At 44.4% G+C, this 26,447-nt stretch overlaps 1 protein-coding gene across 2 annotated transcripts in view; it reads left to right on the top strand.

Moving 5' to 3' along the window:
- Nucleotides 1–26,251, top strand: part of ATP6V1E1 (ATPase H+ transporting V1 subunit E1) — a 36,360-nt gene extending 10,109 nt beyond the window's left edge. For both annotated transcript variants that reach the window (XM_024352570.3, XM_024352569.3), the window contains 7 exons: nt 5,097–5,206; nt 5,547–5,613; nt 17,233–17,322; nt 18,317–18,385; nt 20,124–20,218; nt 23,793–23,880; nt 25,674–26,251. In XM_024352570.3, coding sequence (XP_024208338.1) covers nt 5,097–5,206; nt 5,547–5,613; nt 17,233–17,322; nt 18,317–18,385; nt 20,124–20,218; nt 23,793–23,880; nt 25,674–25,736 — 582 coding nt within the window. In that variant the 3' untranslated portion in view covers nt 25,737–26,251. The remainder of the gene's footprint in view (nt 1–5,096; nt 5,207–5,546; nt 5,614–17,232; nt 17,323–18,316; nt 18,386–20,123; nt 20,219–23,792; nt 23,881–25,673) is intronic.
- The last annotated feature ends 196 nt before the right edge of the window (nt 26,252–26,447 follow it).

The raw sequence follows: 26,447 nt of genomic DNA, 5'->3' as shown, positions 1-26,447 counted from the left end.
TGCCCAGCCCTATTTATTTACTTTTTTTTTTTTTTTTTTGAGATGGAGTCTCGCTCTGTCGCCCAGGCTGGAGTGCAGTGGCCAGATCTTGGCTCACTGCAAGCTCCACCTCCCAGGTTCACACCATTCTCTTGCCTCAGCCTCCCGAGTAGCTGGGATTACAGACACCCGCCACCACGCCTGGCTAATTTTTTGTATTTTTAGTAGAGACAAGGTTTCACCACATTAGCCAGGATGGTCTCGATCTCCTGACCTCAGGATCTGCCTGCCTCAGCCTCCCAAAGTGCTGGGATTACAGGCATGAGCCACCACACCCGGCCTTTATTTACTTTTTAATTTAAATTTTACCTTAATAAATTCCTCATTGGAAATGTCTGTATCTTTAACATTAAAAAATAAATTTTCCTTTCTAATGGTTGTGATGCCAATAAGTGTCCTGAAATTTTATGTTAGAGGGTAGAAAAGTAATGTATGATTCATTTTCTCATGGAAACCAAAATTCAGATATTTAACAACCGTGGCAAACTGTGATAGGTGACTAGAGAAGGTTGTAGTGTTACATTGTTTAGCTTTTTTGTTAATCTGTGCTCATTGCAAAAAAGTAAAGTTTGGGCTGGGATTGGTGGCTCACGCCTGTAATCCCAGCACTTTGGGAGGCCAAGGCAGGCAGATCACCTGAGGTCAGGAGTTCAAGACCAGCCTGGACAACATGGTGAAACCCCGTGTCTACTAAAAATACAAAAATTAGCTGGGCATGGTGGTGTGTGCCTGTCATCCCAGCTCCTCGGGAGGCTGAGGCGGGAGAATCGCTTGATCCCAGAATGCAGAGGTTGCAGTCAGCAGAGATCGTGCCACTGCACTCCAGCCTGGACGACAGAGTGAGACCTTGTCTCAAAAAATTAAAAAATAAAAAATAAAAAGTTTGGAAGTATATAGGGTATAAAATGAAAACCCCACCCATTACAAAGGTGACCTTCCATCAGCATTTAGAAGTTTTATATATATTTCCAGTTGCACATTGCTTATGCCAATTTATATTCCTTAACAGTATATCAAAATGTTCTTTTCCCAAGGTATAATCATAACACGCATTTTTTAAAGCTTGCCTTAAAAATATTACCAAAATATGGCCGGGGCGGTGGCTCACACCTGTAATCCCAGCACTTTGGGAGGCCGACACAAGTGGATCACCTGAGGTCAGGAGTTCAAGACCAGCCTGGCCAACATGTTGAAACCCCATCTCTACAAAAAATACAAAAATTGGTTGGGTGTGGTGGTGCACGCCTGCAGTCTCAGCTACTCAGGAGGCTGAGGCAGGAGAATCACTTGAACCCTGGAGGTGGAGGTTGCAGTGAGCTGAGATCGCACCACTGCACTCCATCCAGCCTGGGTGACAGAGTAAGACTCTGTCTCAAGAAAAAAATCAGTAAATAAAATATGACCAAGATATATTGTTTAATATTTTCATTGTCCTTTTAGTATAGCCTTAAATTTTTATGTGCCTGGTACTCTAGAAATAAAACTCTCTGAAACCTTGGGCTATTTGACTAGTTTATCATTTGAAGAAGAAAAGACTATTTTCCCTCTCACTAATACATAACAGCTGATAGGATATTGCTTAATATTGTTTTGATGGTGATAGTTTCTTGTATGACTCTTTCTGGATCAAATACAGAAGTCCTATTTCAGCTATTATTTCAGGAAATGCATTTCTTTTTTTTTTTTTTTTTTTTTGAGCCGGAGTTTCATTCTTGTTGCCCAGACTGGAGTGCAGTGGCGCGATCTCGGCTCACCACAACCTCCGCCTCCCGAGTTCAAGCGATTCTCCTGCCTCAGCCTCCCAAGTAGCTGGGACTACAGGCGCACGCCATCACGCCCAGCTAATTTTTTGTATTTTAGTAGAGATGGAGTTTTACCGTGTTGCCCAGGCTGGTCTTGAACTCCTGAACTCAGGCAGTCCACCCGCCTTGGCCTCCCAAAGTGCTAGGATTACTGGCGTGAGCCACCGCGCCTGGCCTCAGTAAATGCATTTCTGTCTCAAATATTTATTTATTTTATTTAGTTTTGAGACGGAGTCTCCCTCTATTGCTCAGGCTGGAGTGCAGTGGTGCAATGTCGGCTCACTACAACCTCCACCTCCTGGGTTCAAGCGATTCTCTTGCTTTAGCCTCCTGAGTAGCTGGGATTACAGGTCCCTGCCACCATGCCCAGCTAAATTTTTTATATTTTTAATAGCGATGGGGTTTCACCATATTGGCCAGGCTGCTGTGGAACTCCTGACCTCATGATCCGCCAGCTTCAGCCTCCCAAAGTGCTGGGATTACAGGCGTGAGCCACCACGCCCGGCTTTTGTTTGTTTGTTTGTTTGTTTGTTTTTTGAGATGGAGTCTTGCACTGTCGCCCGGGCTGGAGTGCAATGGCACGATCTCAGCTCACTGCAACCTCTGCCTCCCAGGTTCAAGTGATTCTCCTGCCTCAGCCTCCTGAGTACCTGGGACTACAGGCACCTGCCACCACGCCCAGCTAATTTTTTGTATTTTTAGTAGAGATGGGGTTTCACCCTGTTAGCCAGGGTGATCTTGATCTCCTGACCTCACGATCGGCCCACCTCAGCCTCCCAAAGTGTTGGGATTACAGGCGTTAGCTACCGCGCCAGGCCAATTTTTGTATTCTTAGTAGAGATGGGGTTTCACCATGTTGGCCAGACTGGTCTCGAACTCTTGACCTCATGATCCGCCCGCCTCGGCCTTTCAAAGTGCTGGGATTGCAGGCGTGAGCCACCTCTATTGCCCAGGCTGGAGTGCAGCAGCGTAATCTCTGCTCACTCTAACCTCTGCCTCCTGGGTTCAAGCGATTCTCCTGCCTTAGCTTCTGGGTAGCTGGGATTACAGGCGCCTACCCAGGCCCAGGTAATTTTTGTGTTTTTAGTAGAGACGGGCTTTCACCATGTTGGCCAGGCTCGTCTTGGAACTCCTGACCTCAAGTGATCCGCCTACCTTGGCCTCCCAAAGTGCTGAGATTATAGGCGTGAGCCACTCTACCTGGCCTGTTTACGTATAATAAAATAATGTATAATAAAATTTATGTGTGAAAAATTAATATTTTTTTTGGATGGAGTCTTGCTCTGTCACCCTGGCTAGAGTGCAGTGGCATGATCTCGGCTCACTGTAATCTCTGCCTCCTGGCTTCAAGCAATTCTCCTGCCTCAGCCTCCCAAGTATCTTGAACTACAGGCGCCCGCCACCACGCCTGGCTAATTTTTGTATTTTTAGTAGAGATGGGGTTTCACTATGTTGGCCAGGCTGGTCTTGAACTCCCGACCTTGTGATCCGCCTGCCTCAGCCTCCGAAACTGCTGAGATTATAGGCGTGAGCCATGGCGCCCAGCCCATAATTTATATTTTTAAATATATGCGACACTTACCCATGAGGGAAAAAATTTTTTTTTTTTTTTTTTTTTGAAACAGTGTCTCGCTCTGCTGCCCAGGCGCGATCTCGGTTCACTGCAAGTTCCGCCTCCCGGGTTCATGCCATTCTCCTGCCTCAGCCTCCCGAGTAGCTGGGACTACAGGCGCCTGCCACCACGCCCGCCTAATTTTTTGTATTTTTTAGTAGAGACGGGGTTTCACCATGTTAGCCAGGATGGTCTCGATCTCCTGACCTCATGATCCGCCTGCCTCTGCCTCCCAAAGTGCTGGGATTACAAGTGTGAGCCACCGTGCCCAGGCAACTTTTTTTTTTTTTTTAAGAAGAGTTCGCTTTTGTTGCCCAGGCTGGAGTGCAGTGGCGTGATCTCAGCTCACTGCAACCTCCACCTCCTGGGTTCAAGCATTTCTCCTACCTCTCCCTCTTGAGTATCTGGGATTACAGGCATGTGCCCACCATGCGCGGCTAATTTGTGTGTGTGTGTGTGTGTATTTTTAGTAGAGATGGGATTTCTCCATGTTGGTCAGGCTGGTCTCGAACTCCCGACCTCAGGTGATCTGCCCGCCTCAGCCCCCCAAAGTGCTGGGATGGCAGGCGTTAGGCCACCATGCCTAGCCTTTATTTTTTATTTTTATTGTTTTAGATGGAGTTTCCCTCTTCTTCCCCAAGCTAGAGTGCAGTGGCACGATCTTGGCTCACCGCAACCTCCGCCTCCCAGGTTCAAGCGATTCTCCTCCCTCAGCCTTCCGACTAGCTGGGATTACAGGCATGCGCCGCCACGCCTGGCCAGTTTTATATTTTTAGTAGAGACGAGGTTTCTCTATGTTGATCAGGCCGATCTCAAACTCCTGACCTTAGGTGATCTGTCTGCCTTGGCCTCCCAAAGTGCTGGGATTACAGGCGTGAGCCACTGCGCCCAGCCAACTTTTTAATTTTTTTAACTTCATTTTACAAGAGAGGACACTAAGCCTGAGGTTACTTGACCACATTTTATGGGCAGTAATCTAGATCTTTGTTTTTTTTTTGAGACAGAGTTCTGCTCTGTCGCCCAGGCTAGAGTGCAGTGGCACGATCTCCACTCGCTGCAAGGTCCGCCTCCCGGGTTCACGCCATTGTCCTGCCTCAGCCTCCTGAGTAGCTGGGACTACAGGCGCCTGCCACCGCGCCCGGCTAATTTTTTGTATTTTTAGTAGAGACAGGGTTTCACCGTGTTAGCCAGGATGATCTCGATCTCCTGACCTCGTGATCCACCCACCTCGGCCTCCCAAAGTATTGGGATTATAGGCGTGAGGCACCGCACCCAGCCAGGATCTTCTAAACTTTCAAGTTCTGTGTCATATTTATTGGCCCACCAGTAAGCTAATGGATTAAGTTTCGAATGTGTGGTAATTTTTTTCATGAGCAGAATATTCTACCCAATTATATCCTTTAGTAACTTGTCGGTTACTGTTATCCTTGACGAAATTTTTAGTTTCCTAGTACGTCATTTATAATGAAAATTGCTGATCTTTCCTTTTGAATAAATTAGAATCCTTGAAAATGAATCACAATAAATTTTCTGTTTTATATATGAAATTAGTGTTCATAAGCAAGTAACGCAGGTCACCAGCTGTTTAAAACTGTTAATCAAAACTTGATGTAATGAATTAATATTGACTAATTTCCCTCTAGGCAGAAGAAGAGTTCAACATAGAGAAAGGTCGGCTTGTGCAAACCCAAAGACTAAAGATTATGGAATATTATGAGAAGAAAGAGAAACAGATTGAGCAGCAGAAGAAAATGTAAGTAGATCCTGGTTGCAGTATTAAGCTAAGAAGTTTTCTGAAGTCATGAGATGAAGACAGAGCAGGCGCCTTGGAGTCAGGCATATATAGATTCAGGTCTTAACTCGACCACCTACTACTAATCTGACAAATTGTTTAACTTCTCTTTCTTCATTTGTGAAAATTGAAGCCTGACAGGATTATTCAAAGATTAAACTGCAGGCTGGGCAAGGTGGCTCACGCTTGTAATCCTGGTGCTTTGGGGAGGCCAAGGGAGGAGGATTGCTTGAGCCCAGGAGTTCGAGTTCTTTCTCTACAGTTTTAAGTTGTTACTATATTTTTCAATACCGTTTTGCAGTCAGATGTCCAATTTGATGAATCAAGCGAGACTCAAAGTCCTCAGAGCAAGAGATGACCTTATCACAGTGAGTAATTAGCCCCTATTAGTTATGAAATTATTACATGTTTATTCATTTCCCTGTTGTAAATTACTAGTTAACATTAATTAAGGAGTTGATTGAATAATTTTTAGAGAGAAAACATTCCAATTATTATAATAAATACAAAAGTGAATAAGAGCCAAGGCCTGTATTGAAGGACCTTCTGATCTAAAGAGCATGTAAGACTCTCCTGGATTATAGCACACACTATGGGTGGACCGCACAGTAGTACATGAGGGTACAGGGACCAATGAGACTAGAACCATAGGATGGTTAATACAGAGGCCATGAGTGTGAGGCTGAAGAGCTTCACCTGTTTTCAACAGAAAGCTGTGGAAACTTTTGTATTTTGTGGAGAATATCATAAATAAGGCTCATGATATAAGCGTGCAGGCTAAATTTAACAGGGAAGAGGCTGGAAAAAAGAAAACCATATGGAAAGTATTATAGTCCTCTAAGGAAGAGGGCAGAAACCTTCAGAAGCCTACCACTTCATTGAGAAAGTATAGAGCTATTTGGATTATATTCATAAGCCAAACAGGGATGCCTGCTGTTTCCACTGTTACTCATTGTGACTGTGGAGGCCCTAGATTCCTTATGAGTTGGAGAAATGAGAGTTACATAAATATTGGGATAGAAGAAACAAAATTACCATCTTTGCAGATAGGTTATTCAAGCAGAAAATATAAGGTTCAAAAAACATAAGATCCTAAAACTAATCCAGCAATGTGACTGGCTACAAACATAATAGGAAATGAATAGTTTTCCTGTATGCCAACAATAACCAGTTTGCAAGTAAAATAAAAAGTAGATCTCTCTATAATAGCTACTAAAATTATTAAATTACTAGGAGTAAGTCCTATATGAAAACAGCTATAAAACTAAAAATATAGAACTTGAAAAAATGGAAGACATACTGTTTTCTTAGATGAGAAAGAAACACAAACCAGTATTCCAAGTTGTCAGTTCTTATTAATTGATGGTGGCAGTGAGAACTGAGTAGCAGTGTTAATGTTGATGGATTTTACAGGAAGACTTTCCAGACATTCATTGACTCTGCCTTTTCTTCCAAGTCCATCACTAAATTCTGAGTATCAGGTGTGGATAGACTAGGAGAATGGTGGATCCATTAACAAAAATGGGAAGTCAAGATGCTGAAATGTTTCGTTAAGAAAAATAACTAGTTCTTTTTTCTGTTTGTTTGTTTTGGCATCCCTGGGTGGGCTGGACTTTTGGACATGTTTGAGGGACCAAGAAACCTCCAGACGTAAGTGTCAGTGAGGATGTTAAGTGTAAAGGACTGACATTTAGGACACCATAGGGATGATTTACTAATATAACTCCTATATTACTTCAAATAATAAAAGTTGCCCCAAATTTAAGTGCTTTATCTGCTTTGAAACTCCAGGAATGTGGGAAAATACAAAATCTGTTGCCAGTTTATCTTGCCACATGGGATTAGTTCATCCCCTTTAAAATACAAAAGAAAGAGTCAAGAGTTTCCTGGGGAAATGTTGCCTGCAAAATGTTACTAGCTCAGGACAACTGTTACTTTGCGTCTTCACTAAAGTGTCAATAATCAGGAGTTGATTTCCTTCCAGGGGATTCAAATTCCTTTAGCAACTTGGATTGACTGAATTAATTTATAACAGGCTTTTACAATAATAATATGTCTTAGGGAAGGTAGTTTGTTGTAGAAGGGCTTGGGGCTTAAGAGTCAGTCAGCTATGAGTTTAAATGTCAACTCTGCCATATTCGTTTGTCTAAATTACTGTTTCTGACCCTCGGTTTTCTCTTGTATTCATTATCTATGTTATGTATATTCATTATGATGTTTGGTTCAGAGTGCTTATGAGAATCGAATGAGAGAACACATTTAAGTCCTCTGGCATGTAACATTTGTCATATCGTGTTTAAAAAATGTTAGTTCCCTTTCTCCAACCCCATCTCCGTCTCCACCAGTGATAACCCTTCCTTCTAATAATAGGCCTGTGTAGATAAAATATTCTTAGCTTATTGGGTGCTAATGCCCAGAAAGCCTCTTGACTATAGTCTTTTCATTATTTATGCCCAAAGTAAAAAATGACAACTGTGACATCTACTGCATAGATATTATTATTTGTACAATTCAAAAAAGTTTAGAGGCATGTAATGTTAATGTCTTGGCAGCATTCCTAAATATAAGTAGCAAGGGCTATAACACACAAGGTTATAGCAAAAGATTATAGTCTTAGCTAGTTAATAGGCTTTGTAATTAGGTTTTTTATTTGGTTTGTTTTTTTATGCCACCTTTTTGAAGGTTAATAATATTAAGAGTGGAAAAGATTCTGAGAAAGATCATCTAACATATTATAGAAATGGTTTTGATGATACCTTCTCTGATGCTGTCCTGCCTTAGATGGTATACCGACCTCTCATAACTGGATGTAAACAACCCATAGGTCTAGTGGATTTGACTTTACTTGTAATTTTAACTTGTTATTTATTGCCCTTATTTTCTCTTTGCTTTAATTTTTTAATCCACTTGTTTATATTTTATTAGTTATTTTTTCTAATTTGCTTTTTAAAAAACGTAATTAACGTTTTCATTAGATATACTTCTGTAAGCTGCCTTAAATCTATTAGAATATATAAATAATTACTAGTTGGCTTTTAGAAGGAATTTTTTTTTTTTAAGAGGCATGGTCTGGCTGTGTTGCCCAGGCTGGAATGCAATGGTGCAGTCATAGCTCACAAACTCCTGGGCTCAAGCAGTCCTTCCCACCTCAGCCTCCTATGTAGCTGGGATTACAGGCAAGAGCCACCATGCCTGGCCTCAGAGGGAAAATTTGAAGTGGCATAGATAAGAAAACTTGACACCTAAAATTCAGATCATTCATTCATTTATCAAATACTTCAATATCGGTGCTTCTCAACTTTTTTCCCTTCTCTCTGGAATATTCATACAGTTATTTTACATTTTAGTAACGTCTCTCATGACATACAGTGGTTTTCAAATTTTGAGGTGGAGGATATTAAAAGAAAGTGTGGGGCTGGGCGTGGTGGCTCAGACCTGTAATCCCAGCACTTTGGGAGGCCGAGGCGGGCGGATCACGAGGTCAGGAGATTGAGACCATCCTGGCTAACAACGGTGAAACCACGTCTCCACTAAAAATACAAAAAATTAGCCGGGCGTGGTGGTGGGCGCCTGTAGTCCCAGCTACTCGGGAGGCTGAGGCAGGAGAAAGGCGTGAACCCAGGAGGCGGAGCTTGCAGTGAGCCGAGATCGCACCACTGCTCCAGCCTGGGTGACAGAGCAAGACTCCGTCTCAAAAAAAAAAAAAAAAAAAAAAAAAAAGAGCAGGATGGGCATGGTGGCTCACGCCTGTAATCCCAGCACTTTGGAAGGTTGAGGCGGATGGATCACTTGAGGTCAGGAGTTTGATACCAGCCCGGCCAATGTGGTGCCCTGTCTCTACTAAAAATACAAAAAAATTAGCTGGGTGTGGTGGCGGGCGCCTATAGTCCCAGCTACTTGAGAGGCTGAGGCAGGAGAATTGCTTGAACCCGGGAGGCGGAGGTTGCAATGAGCTGAGATCCCGTCATTGCACTCCAGCCTGGGCGACAGAGTGAGACTCCGCTCAAAAAAGGAAAAAAAAGGAAGTGCAGTTGTATGGAATGAATTTTTGTTTGTTTGTTTTGTTTTGTTTTGTTTTTTGAGACGGAGTCTCGCTCTATCGCCCAGGCTGGAGTGCAGTGGCAGTGGCGCGATATCAGCTCACTGCAGACTCTGCCTCCCGGGTTCACGCCAGTCTCCTGCCTCAGCCTCCTGAGTAGCTGGGACTACAGGCACCCGCCACTGCGCCCGGCTAATTTTTTGTATTTTTAGTACAGACAGGGTTTCACCGTGTTAGCCAGGATGGTCTCGATTTCCTGACCTCGTGATCTGCCCGCCTCGGCCTCCCAAAGTGCTGGGATTACAGGCGTGAGCCACTGCTCCCGGCCAATGAATGTGTTTTAATTTCAACTTAGGATAGTTTTCCAAAATACAGTAATCCATCATATTCTTTCAGAGATGGGCTAGCCAGGTGCCATGGCTCATGCCTGTGGTCACAGCACTTTATGAGGCCAAGGTGGGAGTGTGGCTTGAGGCCAAGAGTTTGAGACCAGTCTGATAAATATAGGGAGACCCTGTCTGTACAAAAAATTTTTAAAAATTAGCAAGGTGTGGTAGCGCATGCCTGTGGTCCCAGCTACTCTGGAGGCTGAGATGGGAGAATCACTTGAGCCCAAGAGTTTGAGGCTCCAGTGAGCTGTGATTATGCCACTGCATTCCAGCATAAATGACACAGGGAGACCCTGTCTCTAAAATAATAAATAATAGAAACAAAAAGAAATGGGCTAGAGAAAAATAATTCTTTTTATGACCTTGAAAGACAAAGCAGTCATTCAGTTCATACCACATGTCTTTCCCGGATTTAGTCACTCTGAGTTTGTCTGCTGACTTTAAAATTGTTGCAAACAAAATTCTGGTTTTGGTACTCATGTTATCCCTCAGTTGTCACTCTTCTGTTTTCATGTCATAACTCAGTTGGGTTCCCTTGAGGCACTAAGCTGTTTGAATTTAACAGTACATTTATCCCATGCGTTCCGTATCGTGCTGGCCCCTCTAGGAGTCTGCAGTCTAATAGGATCTGGACAAGATAATACATCTCCACTACAGCTGTTTGAGCATGACTTGAAGTATTAGTCATGGGATAGGATACAGAATGGAGAGAGCAGTGTGAGTGAAAAACCGAGACCTGAATTTGACATGTGCGGGAAACGGAGGTAGTCTGGCAGAGTGGGGAGTGGGCAGAGAACAGGCCACATATTAGGGTCTAATTAGAAGGGCCTTGAGTGTCTGCTGAAGAGTATGGACTTCATCCTTTTGGCTAATTCTCTAACTTTAATGGGCATAAAAATCACCTGGGGGACCTTGTTAAAATGCAGATGTTCATTCCCATTTCCAGAGACTTTTATATTCTAGTCAGGAGTCAGCATTTAAACCAGCAGCTCAGGGTAATCTTGGTGCAGGTAGTCTGAGAACCACACTTTGAGAAATAGTGTTTAATGGTTACATTTGTGTTAGAGAAACCCCACTGGTGACCATGTGGAGTAGAAACAAGGAGGGTATGGCTTACCTTCCAGGTCGAGAAGTAGAATGGTGGCAGCAGAAAGAGAAGACAGGCCTATTCCAGAGATCCTAAAAAGGTAGGAATCTGTAGGTCTTGGTGACTTACAGTTGTGATGGGTGAATGCAAAGGAGTCAAGAATGACATAAGAGTTTGTAGTCTAGGCAACTGGTAGATGGAATGAAGATTAGAAATATGGGAAGATAATCCCAGCACTTTGGGAGGCCGAGGCAGGCAGATCGTGAGGTCAGGAGATCGAGATCATCCTGGCAAACATGGTGAAACCCCATCTCTACTAAAAATACAAAAATTAGCTGGGCCTGGTGGGGGGTGCCTGTAATCCCAGCTACTTGGGAGGCTGAGGCAGGAGAATTGCTTGAACCAGGGAGTCAGACGTTGCAGTGAGCCAGGATCACGCCACTGCACTCCAGCCTGGCGACAGAGTGAGACTTCATGTCAAAAAAAAAAAAAAGAAACATAGGAAGAACAGGTAAAGAATGGTGAAAAAAATCATTGTGTTTGAATTGCCTTAGGATTCCAGGTGAAGCTCTATGAGTCTGTTAGGAGAGAAGAGGAGCTTATGTGGAGACAACACAGAAGTCCCTGCTGGAGCTGTGGTTTTGGATGGAGAATTAGAAGAGAAGCGGGCCAAAAAAACTGAGAAGCATCAGATTTAATAGAAAATAAATTGCTAAGGAAATCTGGGGGAAAGCAGTTATGTTGGAGAATACAGAGAAGCCAAGGGAACGGCAAACTCAAAATGGTCTCTAATACAGTGTTCAATGTTTGAGAGAATCACAGTGGGAAGAGCATGGTGGTCTTTGGATTTGGCAGTCAAGATGTCGTTTTTCACATTTGCCAGAGCAGTTTCATCGGACTGATGAAGGCAGAAAGCCAGATTGTTATGGCGTGAGAAGGGAGAAGTGCGTGTGAGGTGAGGAGCTGAAGGCAGCGTGCGTGGCCTGTTCACAAGCTGGGCTGTGTGTTTTAATCTCTTTTGGAACAAATCCAAGTATACTGTTGCATGCAACTTGAATTCAGTATATAGCTTGAGCTTTTATATTATTTCTCTGACTTATAATGAGAATTTTGAGAAGATAAACATTTATGTAATTTCAGTTATTCTAAAGATACTTGTTTCTTTTTTAACCGCTTACAGTCTTAACTTCTTGCCGTCATTGAACCCTGTAAATGAGAGATGTGGAGAGTTGAGGAAACAGACTGTGAAATGATACCGATCAAACAGGATTCAATCTGCATAAAAGCACACATACATGCTTTGAGTGGAGTTTGCTATTTCTAAACTTTTTACTTCTAGTTTTATCCATAGAATAAGAAGTTGTGAAAGGAAAGGAAGTTGTCACGCAGTTAGAAAAGGATATTGACAAAAGATGGAAGGAAGGGGAAAAATACAGAACTGGGGTAAAAATTAAAAGAAAATAGGCAAGTTGTTTGGTGCTTTGGTCTAAGTTGCATAATCCTTTATAGATATTTTTCTGTGTTGAGCCTTTTTCCTTGCCTGCCCAGGTGTTTTCCAGGATTAAGAGCACACGCTTTGGAATTCCTTTGAGGTTTAAGTTCCGTTTTTACCATTCCCAGCTGTTCAGTAGGCAGATTTTTAAACCCCATTTTACTCCTTTGAACCCTTCATTTCTTATTAAAAAGTAGGAGAAGGCCAGGCACCATCCCTCATGCCTATAATCCCCACACTTTGGGAGGCTGAGGCAGGAGGATAGCTTGAGCCCAGGCATTCAAGACCAGCCTGGGCAACACAGTAAGACCTTGTCTCTACTAAAAATTAAAAAAATGTAGCCAGGCATGGTGGTGTCCCAGCTACTCTGGAGGCAGAGGCAGGAGGATTGAGCTATGATTGTGCCACTGTACTTCAGCCTAGATGACAGAGCAATGCCCTGTCTCAAAAAAAAAAAAAAAAAAAAAGAGAAACATCTACCTAAAGCTTATTTAGAAAAAAATTAGATCACCTAGGTAAAGTGACTAGTATAATGCCTAAAACAAAATGAGTGTTGAGTGAATGATAGTTCTTTATTATCATTTCCCCAAACCGCAAAACTTACAAGTTTTCTTTTTTCTTTTTCTTTTTGAGACGGAGTTTCGCTCTTGTTGCCCAGGCTGGAGTGCAATGGTGCGATCTCGGCTCACTGCACCCTCCGCCTCCTGGGTTCAAGTGATTCTCCTGCCTCAGCCTCCCGAGTAGCTGGGATTACAGGCATGTGCCACCATGCCAGGCTAATTTTGTATTTTTAGAAGAGATGGGGTTTTTCCATGTTGGCCAGGCCGGTCTCAAACTCCCGACCTCAGGTGATCTGCCTGCCTCGGCCTGCCAAAGTGCTGGGATTACAGGCGTGAGCCACCATGCCTAGCCATAAGTTTGCTTTTCTTTTCTTTTTCTTTTTTTTTTTTGAGATGAAGTCCCACTCTTGTCCCCCAGGCTGGAGTGCAATGGCGTGATCTCAACTCATTGCAGCCTCCGCCACCCGGGTTCAAGAGATTCTCCTGCCTCAGCCTCCCCAGTAGCTGGGATTCACCATGCCCTACTAATTTTTTTGTATTTTAGGTAGAGACAGGGTTTCACCATGTTGGCCAAGCCGGTCTCAAACTCCTGACCTCAGGTATGCACCTGCTTCGGCCTCCCAAAGTGCTGGGATTACAGGTGTGAGCAACCGCACCCGGCCAAGTTTTCTTTTTTAAAGGAGAATAAATAAGCATTAACATTTAAATTCTGAGACATTGGTACTGAAGTGGAGATTTCTATTGCTGTGGTTAGAGATGAAATAGAAATAAATGTCTTTGGCCGGGTTTGGTGGCTCATGCTTGTAATCCCAACACTTTGGGAGGCCGAGGAGGGCGGATCATGAGGTCCGGAGTTCGAGACCAGCCTGACCAACATGGTGAAGCCGTCTCTACTAAAAATAAAAAAATTAGCAGGCATGGTGGTGTGCACCTGTAATCTCAGCTACTCAGGAGGCTGAGGCAGGAGAATCGCTTGAACCCAGGGGGCGGAGGTTGCAGTGAGCCGAGATCGTACCACTGCACTCCAGCCTGGGCAACAAAGCGAGACTCCGTCTCAAAAAAAAAAAATAAAAGAGAAAACAAAGAAATAAATGCCCACTGACTCTTCAGACTAGGCAGGGCCAGGGAGATATGGTTTTGATGTTGACATCATAATCAGGTTTTGGTTTCCTGCTTTTGAGGAGCAGGAAATATTTTCAGAATCCTCAGGGCAGTTAGGTTCAGTTGGGCAGATTTTCCCTTCCAAACTCATAAAATACAAATAAGCCCACATGTGAACTGCAGTAGTTTACAGTCAGAGACACATGTTGCTGTGGAAAAGCTACATGAGGAGCCAGATTATAACCAGAAAGTTAATTGAAGTTAGAGTCACACCAGAGGGTGTCACTGGGATGTTAGGAGCTTATCACACGGATGGTAATTATTGATCATAATTTACCTTTCTCTCCCGTGGTGACATAGTGGACAGGCATGCTTCAGACAAGGGATAACACAGTTTATGACAATTAGGTTCTAGCCTGCTTAGCTAGAGTTTAGTTTATTTAGACTCAATGAATTGGCCTTTTAAAACTCCTTAATTACCGTTTCCCTGTTTTCCATAGTAGATTCCTTATGCAAATGGCTAGTGGCACACCCCACAAGTTGACATTACTTAATTTACTGGAGTAGCCTCGTCTCCATACTCGGGCTGTCTATCCCTGTCTGTGTGACCAGTGTGGATAGGGTGATTCCAGCACAGAGAGGAAAAACGTTAGAGGGCTCTTTTGGTGGGGAGGAGCTAAGAGTTCTTTCAGCCAGATGTCTTATAGACAGGGTGTGTATCCCTTATCTGAAATGTTTGGGACCAGAAGTTTTTTGGATTTCAGATTTTTTGGATTTTGGAATATTTGCATATACATAATAAGATATTTTGGAGATGGGACCCAAGCCTAAATATGAAATTCATTTTTAGTAGAGATGGAGTTTCACTCTATTGCCCAGGCTGGCCTCAAACTCTGGGTTCAAGTAATCAGCCCGCCTTGGTCTCTCAAAGTGCTGGGATCAGAGGTGTGAGCCACCGCACGTGGCTGAGGCTGTGCTTTCTCTTGAGCCTTAAAAACACAGTTGCGCAGGTTGGAGTGCAGTGGTATGATTATCATTCACGACAGCCTCAAACTCCTGGACTCAAGGGATTCTTGCACCTCAGCCTCCCTAGTACCTGGGACTACAGGTGCTCACCACCTGATTTTTTTTTTTAAATTTTACGGAGACGAGGTCTCACACTGTTGCCCCGGCTGGTCTCAAACTGCTGGGCTCAAGCAGTCCTGCCACCTATGCCTCCCATTAAAGACTGCATTTTAAAGTTCTTTAAATCTGGGCATGGTGGCTCACACCTGTAATCCCAGCACTTTGGGAGGCCGAGGCGGGCAGATCACTTGAGGTCAGGAGTTCAAGACCAGCCCGGCCAACATGGTGAAACTCCATCTCTACTAAAAATACAAAAATTAGCTGGGCGAGGTGGCGCACGCCTGTAACACTCAGGAGGCTGAGGTGGGAGAATCGCTTGAACCCGGGAGGTGGAGGTTGCAGTGAGTTAAGATCAGGCCACTGCACTCCAGCCTGGGCGACAGAGCGAGACTCCGTCTTCAAAATAATAATAATAATGTTTCTTTAAAATAACTATCATACAGTATGATTACTTTTTCTCCATTTAACAAGTGGTGTGCTCTGTTTAACTTTACTTACAATTATAAATGAGTGAAAGTATGATTCATTGACCAATGAATGGCATTAAATCTTGTTTGTTTTAGGGACAGAGTATGTATTATAAACCAAAATCTTAGAATAAATAAATAATGTTTAAGTGTTAAAAGTTTCTAAAGACAGAAACTATATTTATCACTTGGTATTTGGAATCTTTGCATTTGGGGCTTAAGAAAGTCAAATGGCCAGGCGTGGTGGCTCACGCCTGTAATCTCAGCACTTTGGGAGGCTGAGGCAGGCGGATCACGAGGTTAGGAGATTGAGACCATCCTGGCTAACACGGTGCAACCCCATCTCTACTAAAAATACAAAAAAATTAGCTGGGTGTGGTGGCGTGCACCTGTAGTCCCAGCCACTTGGGAGGCTGAGGCAGAAGAATTGCTTGAACCCGGGAGGCAGAGGTTACAGTGAGCTGAGATCGTGCCACTGCACTCCAGCCTGGGCAACAGAGCAAGACTGTCTCAAAAAAAAAAAAAAAAGACTTGAGTTTTCTTTTAGCCTTTAAGCCTTATTACTTAACAAATGATATCCAGTGTGTTCTCAGCCATATGAGATTTGTTTCCTGATAGTATTCCTATTTTAGTTATTTTTATTATAGAAGCCAGTGTTTATTGGAGACAGATTAGAAAATACAAACTAACCAAGAAAATTGAGGCTGGATATGTTGGCACACTCCTGTAATCCCAGCACTTTGGGAGATCGAGGTGGGAAGATCGCTTGAGGCCAGGAGTTCAAGAGCAGCCTGGGTAATATAGCAAGACTCCATCTCTATAAAAAATAAAATAATATTAGCTGGGTATAGTGGTACACGCCTGTGGTCCCAGATATTGAGGAGGTTGAAGCGGGAAGATCACTTGAGCCTGGATGGTCAAGGCTGTAGAGAACCATGATTGTATCACTGCACTGCAGCCTGGGCAACAGAGCAAGACCCTGTCTCAAAAACAAACAAAGAGGGCTGAGTGCGGTGGCTGATGCCTGTAATCCCAGCACTTTGGGAGGCCAAGGCAGGCGGATCACCTGAGGTCAGGAGTTAGAGACCAGCCTGGCCAACATGGTGAAACCTTGTCTCTACTAAAAATACAAGAATTAGCTGGGCGTGGTGGTGGGCGCCTGTAGTCTCATCTACTCAGGAGGCTGAGGCAGGAGAATTGCTTGAACCCATGGGCAGAGGTTGCAGTGAGCCGAGATTGCACCATTGCACTCCAGCCTGGGTTAGAAGAGCGAAACTCCATCTCAAAATCAAACAAACAAAATTGAAATTATTTGTAATCTGGCCTTCCAAAGGTAGACTGTTGGTATTTCGATCCATAGCCAGACATCTGTTTTTTTTCCTTTAAAAAAATGGGGTAATCTTGTATAACCGTTGAATAGCTTGCTTTTCAAAGTTACATCGCGCGCATCTTTCCATGTCAGTCACTTGTGTCGGTTTCTGAACTGATGGTTACCTGAGCTATTCTCTGCTAGGCCGTGGACTCCCTGGGAGCAGAGACGGTGTTACATGCTTCCTTGTACCCAGCACAGCCCCTGCTTTATCTCAGATCTCGGGGAATGTGTGTTGAATGAAAATCCAGCAATAAAATGTGAGGCAGCTGAGCATGAGCCAGGGTCAGCCTCACAGTGGGTTCTGAGCCGACTGCCCAGATGTGTAGATAACTTTTATCTTTTCTAATCTTTGTAGGACCTACTAAATGAAGCAAAACAGAGACTCAGCAAGGTGGTAAAAGATACAACCAGGTACCAAGTGCTGCTGGATGGACTAGTTCTCCAGGTACCCTCATAGACCAGATCTACTATTGATAGCCACAGTTCTGAGAAAATTTAGAATGCCTATTAGAGACCAGCTCTATTCTTTCCTGCTTTCTCATTTCTCTAGTTTTTTTCCCTTCACCCTTTTTTTTCTTTTAGCTTTTTTACTTTCACTCTTGACCATATCTAAAATGTGTGCTGCATAGGAAAATAGTAAATCTGTCTGGTTGATAAGACTTCCAGGCCTACTACTCAATTATGTAGTCTTACATGACTTAAGGGTCAAATTTGCTTACAATGGCTAGCTTTAAATTCCCTTAATTTGATTTTGCCACTAAAATACTTGCTTTAGATTTAGGATTCAGACCAAACACTGTATATGTTTTAATTGTTTACTGCTGAGCTGTGAATCCTTATTTTACTTATGTTAATTACAATAATATTTGTCCTCAGCTTGGTTGATGTAATATAAGATGTCTGCATGAATTTTGTTTCTATCACCAAAGGTTTGGGTTCATTTATCTGGTTTGGGATAGATAGATCTTTCCATGGTCTCATGTGGTATATGCCATCTGTTAGTGGAACTTACCAGGGGAAATTTTTCCAACCTAAATGAAAGAACTGTAGAAGCATCTTATTTTACTGTTGCTTTATTTTATTTTATTTTTATTTTTGAAGACAGAGTCTCACTCTGTCAGCCAGGCAGGAGTGCATTGACATCATCTCTGTTTACTTCAACCTCCGTCTCCTGGGTTCAAGCCATTCTCTTGCCTCAGCCTCCTGAGTAAGCTGGGATTATAGGCACATACCATCATGCCAGGCTAATTTTTTGTATTTTTAGTAGAGATGGGGTTTTGCCTTGTTGCCTAGGCTGGTCTCGAACTTCTGAGCTCAGGCAATCCGCCCGCCTTGGCCTTCCAAAGTGTTAGGATTACAGACCTGAGCCACTGTGCCCGGCCTGTTGCTTTATTTTATAGTTTGCATTTTCTACTGACTGTATCTACTATTTCTTCCAGGGTTTGTACCAGTTGCTGGAGCCCCGAATGATTGTTCGTTGCAGGAAACAAGATTTCCCTCTGGTAAAGGTAAAGAACTTAGGATAATTTTTTCCCTCCCTCCCTCCCCCCCCCTTTCTTCCTTCCCCTCTCTCTCTCTCTCTTTTCCTTCCTTCCTTCCTTTTCTTTTTTTTTTGGTGGAGTCTCACTCTGTTGCCCAGGATGGAGTGCAATGGCGGGATCTCCACTCACCTGCAACCTCTGCCTGCCGGGTTCAAGCGATTCTCCTGCCTCAGCCTCCCGAGTAGACTAGCTGGAATTACAAGCGTGTGCCACCATGCCTGACTAATTTTTGTATTTTTAGTAGAGGGGGCGGTTTCACCATGTTGGCCAGGCTGGTCTCAAACTCCTGACCTCAGGTGATCCACCTGCCTTGTCCTCCCAAAGTGCTGGGATTACAGGCATGAGCCACCGCGCCTGGCCGTAAAAACCCACTTCTATCTTTCATTCCAGGGATCTAGTTTCCTTTTTTTTTTTTTTGAGATGGCGTCTCGCTCTCATTTCCCAGGCTGGAGTGCAATGGTGCGATCTCGGCTCACTGCAACCTCTGCCCCCCCGGGTTCAAGCAATTCTCCTGCCTCAGCCTCCCAAGTAGCTGGGATTACAGGCATGCACCACGATGCCTGGCTAATTTTTTGTATCTTTAGTAGAGACAGGGTTTCACCGTGTTGGCCAGGCTGGTCTCAAACTCCTGACCTTGTGACCTGCCTGTCTCAGCCTCCCAAAGTGTTGGGATTACAGGTGTGAGCCACCGTGCCCTGCCTTTCTTTTTTTTTTTTTAATTGTGGTAAAATACACATACCATTTTAACCATACATTGTGCCATTAAGTACATTTACAATATTGTGCAGCCATCACCACCATCCATCTTCAGAACTTTTCCATTTTCCCGTACTGAAACTTTGTGCTCATTAAACACTAACTCTCCATTATTTCTCTTCTCTTCTCTTCTCCCCCATTCACCTCATATAAGTGGAAACATTCAGTATTTGTCCTTTTGTGACTGTTTCATTTCACTTAGCATAATGCCTTCAAGGTCCCTGTAGTGTGGGTCAGAATGGCCTTCCTTTGTAAGGCTGAATAATATTCCACGGTATGGATGCCCCACGTTGTGTTTATCCGTTCATCTGTCACTGGACACTTGGGTTACTCCCACCTTTTGGCTATTGTGAATAATGCTGCTGCAAACATGGGTATACGGATATCTGTCCTGCTTTCTATCCGTTTGTCTGTATACCCAGAAGTAGAATTGCTGGATCATGTGGTAATTGTGTACTTCATTTTTTGAGGACCTATTATACTGTTATTTTGATAAGAACCATCCTTATGGGTATGGCATGGCACTGCTGTTTGTGGTGCCTGCTGTCTCCCCGTCTGCAACTGCCAGTTGAAGCTCATGTCAGCAGCCAAACTTCTCTTCCCTCCCTTCTCTCCTTACCTACCCCCAGCTTCTAACACTCTCAGCTGGGGGGAATAATGTATCTTCCTCCTGCTGATCCATGTTTCAAATCTAATAACTGCCTCTGGTGTGTTTAATGACCTGCCAAGCCCTGTTAAATCTTGACAGAAACCATTCGCATCTCTTCCCTCCTGTGTGCAGACTGTCATTTTTCCTCAGTGGCCGTGCCGTTTTACATTCCCACCAGCGGTGCCTCTGTTCTTTTACATGGGATAAATGGAGGTATCCTTGCTTGTATAGTCTGTTGAGTTTTTGGATACTTGCTTCGTAGTTCCTAGTGACACCTCTCATTGTGTTCTATACTTCCAGGCTGCAGTGCAGAAGGCAATTCCTATGTACAAAATTGCCACCAAAAACGATGTTGATGTCCAAATTGACCAGGAGTCCTACTTGCCTGAAGACATGTAAGGAGTATTCCTGCTGCTAACAGCTACCTTCTCTCCCTGGGAGAGTGGCCTTTATACCAGGCCTTTTTAAAATGGTATTTTCACCAACGCACTCTTAGACACAAGGCTAGAGCTGTGGTGTGTTCTACTTGCAGCAGTTCCTGTTGTTCTCGCAGTGCTCTCTTGCTCTCCCTTGTTGGCTGGCTAAATATACTCTAAAAGTCTAGTTTGGCCAGGTGCGGTGGCTCACGCCTGTAATCCCAACACTTTGGGAGGCTGAGGCAGGTGGATCACAAGGTCAAGAGATCGAGACCATCCTTACCAACATGGCCTAGGGAGCTAGACTCCCTATCATACCAGTCCACCCTCTGCTCATAGTCCAGTCCTGTCTCTACTAAAAATACAAAAATTAGCTGAGCGTGGTGGCGCATGCCTGTAGTCCCAGCTACCCAGGAGGCTGAGGCAGGAGAATTGCTTGAATCCAGGAGGTGGAGGTTGTAGCGAGCCAAGAACACGCCACTCACTGGACTCCAGTATGGCGACAGAGCAAGACTGCATCTCAGAAAAAAAAAAGTCTGGTTTATGGTCACTGCCTTCCTTCTGCGGGGAGGTGGCCCCCAGAATGAAAGCTAGGACCAGATCTCTGTATTGGATGCTGAGGTAGATACTCCCTTCTTCTAAGTAATAGTTATCAAAACAAGAATTGTGTATGCCTGGTAGTTAGGTTCCTTAGAGATAGAATTGCAAGTATGAGTGGTATTTTTATGACTGTGAGGAAATGACAGAACATTTCTGGGATCAGTGTTCCTAACAAGCTTCGTGTAGCTGGGGTAGGCAGTAGAAACTCCTGACAAGGGGAGAGCCAGTGTCATTTTCTCGATTTCACTGGCCTGTCTGAGGCCACCTAGCCACACTACTGACTAACATTGAAGAAAGTCCCTTGGACACTTTTTTTTTTTTTTTTTTTTAAGACAGGCAGTCTCACTCTGTCACCCAGGCTGGAGTACAGTGGCATGATCTTGGCTCACTGCAACCTCTGCCTCCCAGGTTCAAGCGATTTTCCTGCCTTAGCCTCCTGAGTAGCTGGGACTACAGGCGCCTGCCACCACGCCCAGCTAATTTTTTTGTATTTTTAGTAGAGATGGGGTTTCACCGTGTTAGCCAGGATGGTCTCGATCTCCTGACCTCGTGATCCGCCCGCTAGGCCTCCCAAAGTGCTGGGATTACAGGCGTGAGCCACCAAGCCTGGTGCCTTGGACACATTTTGAAGTTAGCTGATTATCACACTTAGGAATGTAAGACCTAGATTTGAGTCCTATCTTGGCCTTTTGCTACTATGGGACCTGGAGACTGAATTCATCATATGTAAAATAGGATCATTGCTTTTTGCTTTTTTGTTTCATGCAGTGAAGAAAAAAAGATGAGATAGTACATGTGAAAATGCTCTGTAAATGGAAAAGGTATATAAACTCATAAGATTGGCTGTCAGAGTTGGGTTGGATTCCTGATTCTGCCACTTACTACCTGGGTAATCTTGGACTCGTTTATTCAGTTTCATTGAGTGGTGTCGTCCATTTAGTGTTGCTATAACAGAATACCCGAGGCTGGGTAATTCATGGAGAAAAGAGGTTTATTTGGCTCATGATTCTCATGGCTGGAAAGTTCAAGATTGGACAGCTGCATCTGGTGAGGGCCTCAGGCTGCTTCCACTCATGGCAGAAGGTGGAAGGGGAGTGGGTGTGTGCATAGAGACCACATGGCGAGAGAGGAGGCCAGAGAGCCTAGGGAACCAGACTCCCTATCATACCAGCCCACCCTCTGCTCACAGTCGAGTCCTGCCGGAGCTAGAATCCAGGCCCTCGCCACAGTTCATTGCCTCGAGATCTGCCCTTGAGCCCTGAACACCTCCTACTATGCTCCACCTCCCAACACTGCCACATTGAGAATCAAATGTCACCATTAGTTTCTGAGGGAACAGACTCAAACCATAGTAGTGAGCCCTGATTCCCTTATCTGTAAATTGACGTATTAGCACTAACCTCATAGCATTTTTTATCTTATTTATTTATTTATTTATTTTTGAGACAGAGTCTCACTCTGTCACCCAGGCTGGAGTGCAGTGGCGCGACCTCGGCTTACTGCAAGCTCCATCTCCCAGGTTCACACCATTCTCCTGCCTCAGCCTCCTGATTAGCTGGGACTACAGGCACCCGCCACCATGCCTCGCTAATTTTTTTTGTATTTTTAGTAGAGACGGGGTTTCACCATGTTAGCCAGGATTGTCTCAATCTCCTGACATCGTGATCTGCCCACCTCGGCCTCTCACAGAGCTGGGATTACAGGCGTGAGCCACCGCACTCATCCTCTTTTGTTGTTGTTGTTGTTTTTTGAGTCAGGGTCTCTTTCTATCACCCAAGCTGGAGTGCAGTGGTGTGATCTCGGCTTGCCGCAACCTCTGCCTCCTGGGTTCAAGCAATTCTCCTGCCTCAGTCTCTCAAGTAGCTGGGACTACAGGCACGCCCCACCGTGCCCAGCTAATTTTTTATTTTTAGTGGAGACAGGCTTTCGCCATGTTGGCCAGGCTGGCCTCAAACTTGAGTTTGGGAGCACCTCGGCCTCCCAAAGTGCTGGGATTACAGGGGTGAGCTACCACGCCCGGCCAGCAGTGGCATCTTTTATCAGACACACATGCAGTCGTGATAGGGCCTCATCAGTAATGAGCAGGATTGGGCTTAAGAAAACATTCAGATGAGGACTGAGTGATTTGCAAACTGAGATGAAATCCTCTCTTTTTCATTTTGTTGGGGAGGGCTGGCTGTGATAATTAAAACAGGTTTTGTAACATAAAATCAAATTGACACAGGCTGGGCGCGGTGACTCACTCCTGTAATCCCAACACTTGTGGAGGCAGAGGTGGGCGGATCACCTGAGGTCAGGAGTTCAAGACCAGCCTGGCCAACATGGTGAAACCCCGTCTCTACAACAATACAAAAATTAGCCAGGCGTGATGGCAGGTGCCTGTAATCCCAGCTACTGGGGAGGCTGACGCAGGAGAATTGCTTGGACTCGGGAGGCAGAGGTTGCAGTGAGCCAAGATCGCACCATTGCACTCCTGCCTGGGCAACAGAGCGAGTCTCAAAAAAAAAAAAACAAATTGACACATAGTGTCATTTGGTAAATGACAGTTATTGAGATGAATACAGTCAGTTCTCTGTATCTTTGGGGTCCACACCTGTGAATTCAACCAACTTTTTCTTTTCACTCCCTAAACACTACAGTATAACAACCATTTACATCGTATTAGCTATTTTAAGTGCTGTGGACATGATTTGCAATATAGGGGAGGATGCGTGATGGTTGTATGCAAATACTACGCTGTTTCATATAATGGACATCCAGGCGGGGACTGGGGTTTCCTGAAACCAACTGTGCGTTACATCTTCAGAAGCTTTTTCAGTTCCTTTCAAGCCTGTTGCTTAGGTTGCGCAGTCTACACACCAAGACAAGGGCATTCCTCTGCGGGAGTAAAGGGTACCATGTATCTTTCTCAAGTCTTTGAAAATGATTATTTCCTGTGCTTTTTTTTTTGCAGAGCTGGTGGAGTTGAGATCTATAATGGAGATCGTAAAATAAAGGTTTCCAACACCCTGGAAAGCCGGCTGGATCTCATAGCCCAGCAGGTGAGTGTGGGGGTGCTTCTTGGTAGTTGGTCTGCTGTTACTTTGAAGTGGGACAGAGAACACGTGTCCATTCACTGGTATTTGGGATTTGTTGCTGTCTTTCCACAGTTTTGGACATTTTCTCAAAAAGAATGAGAATTGGGCATGTAGTAGCATTTGCTGAGGTGGTAACATTTACATAAGGGTGAATTTGGGGTCAGAACAAGGGTTTTGTTGACCTAGGATTCAAATATGTACATTTTACTACATGTAAGGTGCTGACAAGTTCTTTCTCTAACAGGAGTGATGGGAACTAAAGCAAATACTTGTGTTTTTTTGTTTTGTTTTGCTTTTTTGAGATGGAGTTTCAGTCTTTTTTGCGCAGGCTGGAGTGCAGTCTTGGCTCACTGCAACTTCCACCTCCCAGGTTCAAGCGATTCTCCTGCTTCAGCCTCCCGAGTAGCTGGGATTACAGGCACCTGCCACCACACCCGGCTAATTTTGTATTTTTAGTAGAGACGGGGTTTCACCATGTTGGCCAGGCTGTTCTCAAATTCCTGACCTCAGGTGATCCACCCGCCTTGGCCTCCCAAAGTGCTGGGATTACAGGTGTGAGCCACCGTGCTCAGACACAAATACTTATTTAAAGGAATTATCATAAAGCTGCTGGCTTTTCAGATGTTTCCAGATTTGTACACAGGAACTCTAGGAAACAAGCCAGGAAAATTCCATTTGTTCTAAAATGCTGGGCATCTTCTAGACTTCTAGTGGTAGTCTATTGCTGTGGCTGCCAACCTAGTTATTCCCTGACCTAGATATGCAGTTTACTGTTTATGCAGATACTTGTCCTATAACTAAAGCACTTTCACCTTGATTTTTTCATATTCTGGTAACTTAAACCTCAGAACATTGTTTCCTAGTAGCCACTGTCCCATCCAGTATCATAGCCACTACTCACTTACGGATATTTAATTAAACCGAAAAATTCAGTTTCTCAGCACACAATAACCACCTGTAGCTAGGACTGACCTGTTGGACAGCCGAGCCTTGGAAGTCCAGGGTTAAGTTCTCCTAAGGATTCATCAGTGGCTGTAGCAAGTGCTTCCAGCCTAAGCTGGCATTGGAAGTGTTCTTTGCAGCTGCTGTGGCCATAGTAGGCACTCAGTAAATGTTTGTTGAAGAAAGAGTGTAGGTGACCCAGCATATTGTGGTGAGATGATTATGATGAGTTAAGTCTGAGATAGTAGTGACTTTAGGTTTTTTTTTTTTTTTTTTTTTTTTAATGTGTCCCTTTTGTAAGCAGTCTGAACCCCAGATTTGGGATGAGTTAAGTTTCTCACCAAGGAATGTGTTACTTGCTTCAGGGAAGGAGAGGGTGGCTTTGATGTGCGTGGCTTTGTGAGTCCTTCCCAGCCACGTAGAGGTTCATGGCTTTCCACCTGTGGTTAAGATGTGCAGCACTCCGGCCAGGCTTGGTGGCTCACGCCTGTAATCCCAGCACTTTGGGAGGCCGAGGCGGGTGGATCACAAGGTCAGGAGATCGAGACCATCCCGGCTAACATGGTGAAACCCCGTCTCTACTAAAAATACAAAAAAATTAGCCAGGCATGGTGGCAAGCACCTGTAGTCCCATCTACTTGGGAGGCTGAGGCAGGAGAATGGCATGAGCTTGCAATGAGCGGAGATGCGCCACTGCACTCCAGCCTGGGCAACAGAGCGAGACTCCGTCTCAAAAAAAAAAAAAAAAAAAGATGTGCAGCGCTCTACAACTTCTTCAGCTGACATTGCGTATTTATTACACTTTCTCTCCACAGATGATGCCAGAAGTCCGGGGAGCCTTGTTTGGTGCAAATGCCAACAGGAAGTTTTTGGACTAAGCCTTCAGGAGGTGGAGCTCGTCCTCAGCTCTCCTGCTGTGATGTGGAAGCTTCTGATATGTGAAGAAACGCGGATGTCTCTGTAGCTTCCTCTTCACTGCCCCAGTATTGCTCTGTATTTATCGGCGATGCCCCTCTGTCACTCATGCCTTGCCTAATTGTTCACAATGGTGGAAAGCTTCATGTAATATGATCAGGACCCACCTCCAGTTCTTCTGAAAGTGTGACAGTGTCCAGCTGGTTCTGCAGCACTAGGGGAGGGGGCAGATGGTGGTTGCATGGGCTTCCTGGGTCTCCACTCTCCGTCTGGCCTAAAGGTGATGTATTTGGTGTTTGGCCCTGCAGTCCCCACTCTTGAGGCTTAAGGCGCATGTGGCACACCACTCCTTCCAGCAGTAGTCGCTTTACTGTTACCTGTTTAGGCCTAGAAGTTTTCCCTCATCTGTAAATGTGATTTAAAATCTAAGCCATGAATATGCTTTATTTATTAAAAGAGTTATGCGGATTTAATGTGATTTCTAGTGTAAGGCACTACAAATTGAGGTTTTGACAGAGTCAAATTCTTACTGAGGCACCTAGAAAAGAAGTATTTTCCCAATCCCCATGGCACTTGATGGTGACAGCTGTCAGCACCTGGACCCGTTAACCCTCTGGGGGTCCCCTGGGCTGTTGCCCGTTGTTCCCAGCCCATCACCAGGAGCATTCTTTCCA

The sequence above is a fragment of the Pan troglodytes genome, chromosome 23 (genome assembly GCF_028858775.2).
Source record: "Pan troglodytes isolate AG18354 chromosome 23, NHGRI_mPanTro3-v2.0_pri, whole genome shotgun sequence".
NCBI lineage: Eukaryota > Metazoa > Chordata > Mammalia > Primates > Hominidae > Pan > Pan troglodytes.
This window is presented reverse-complemented; position numbering and strand designations above follow the sequence as displayed.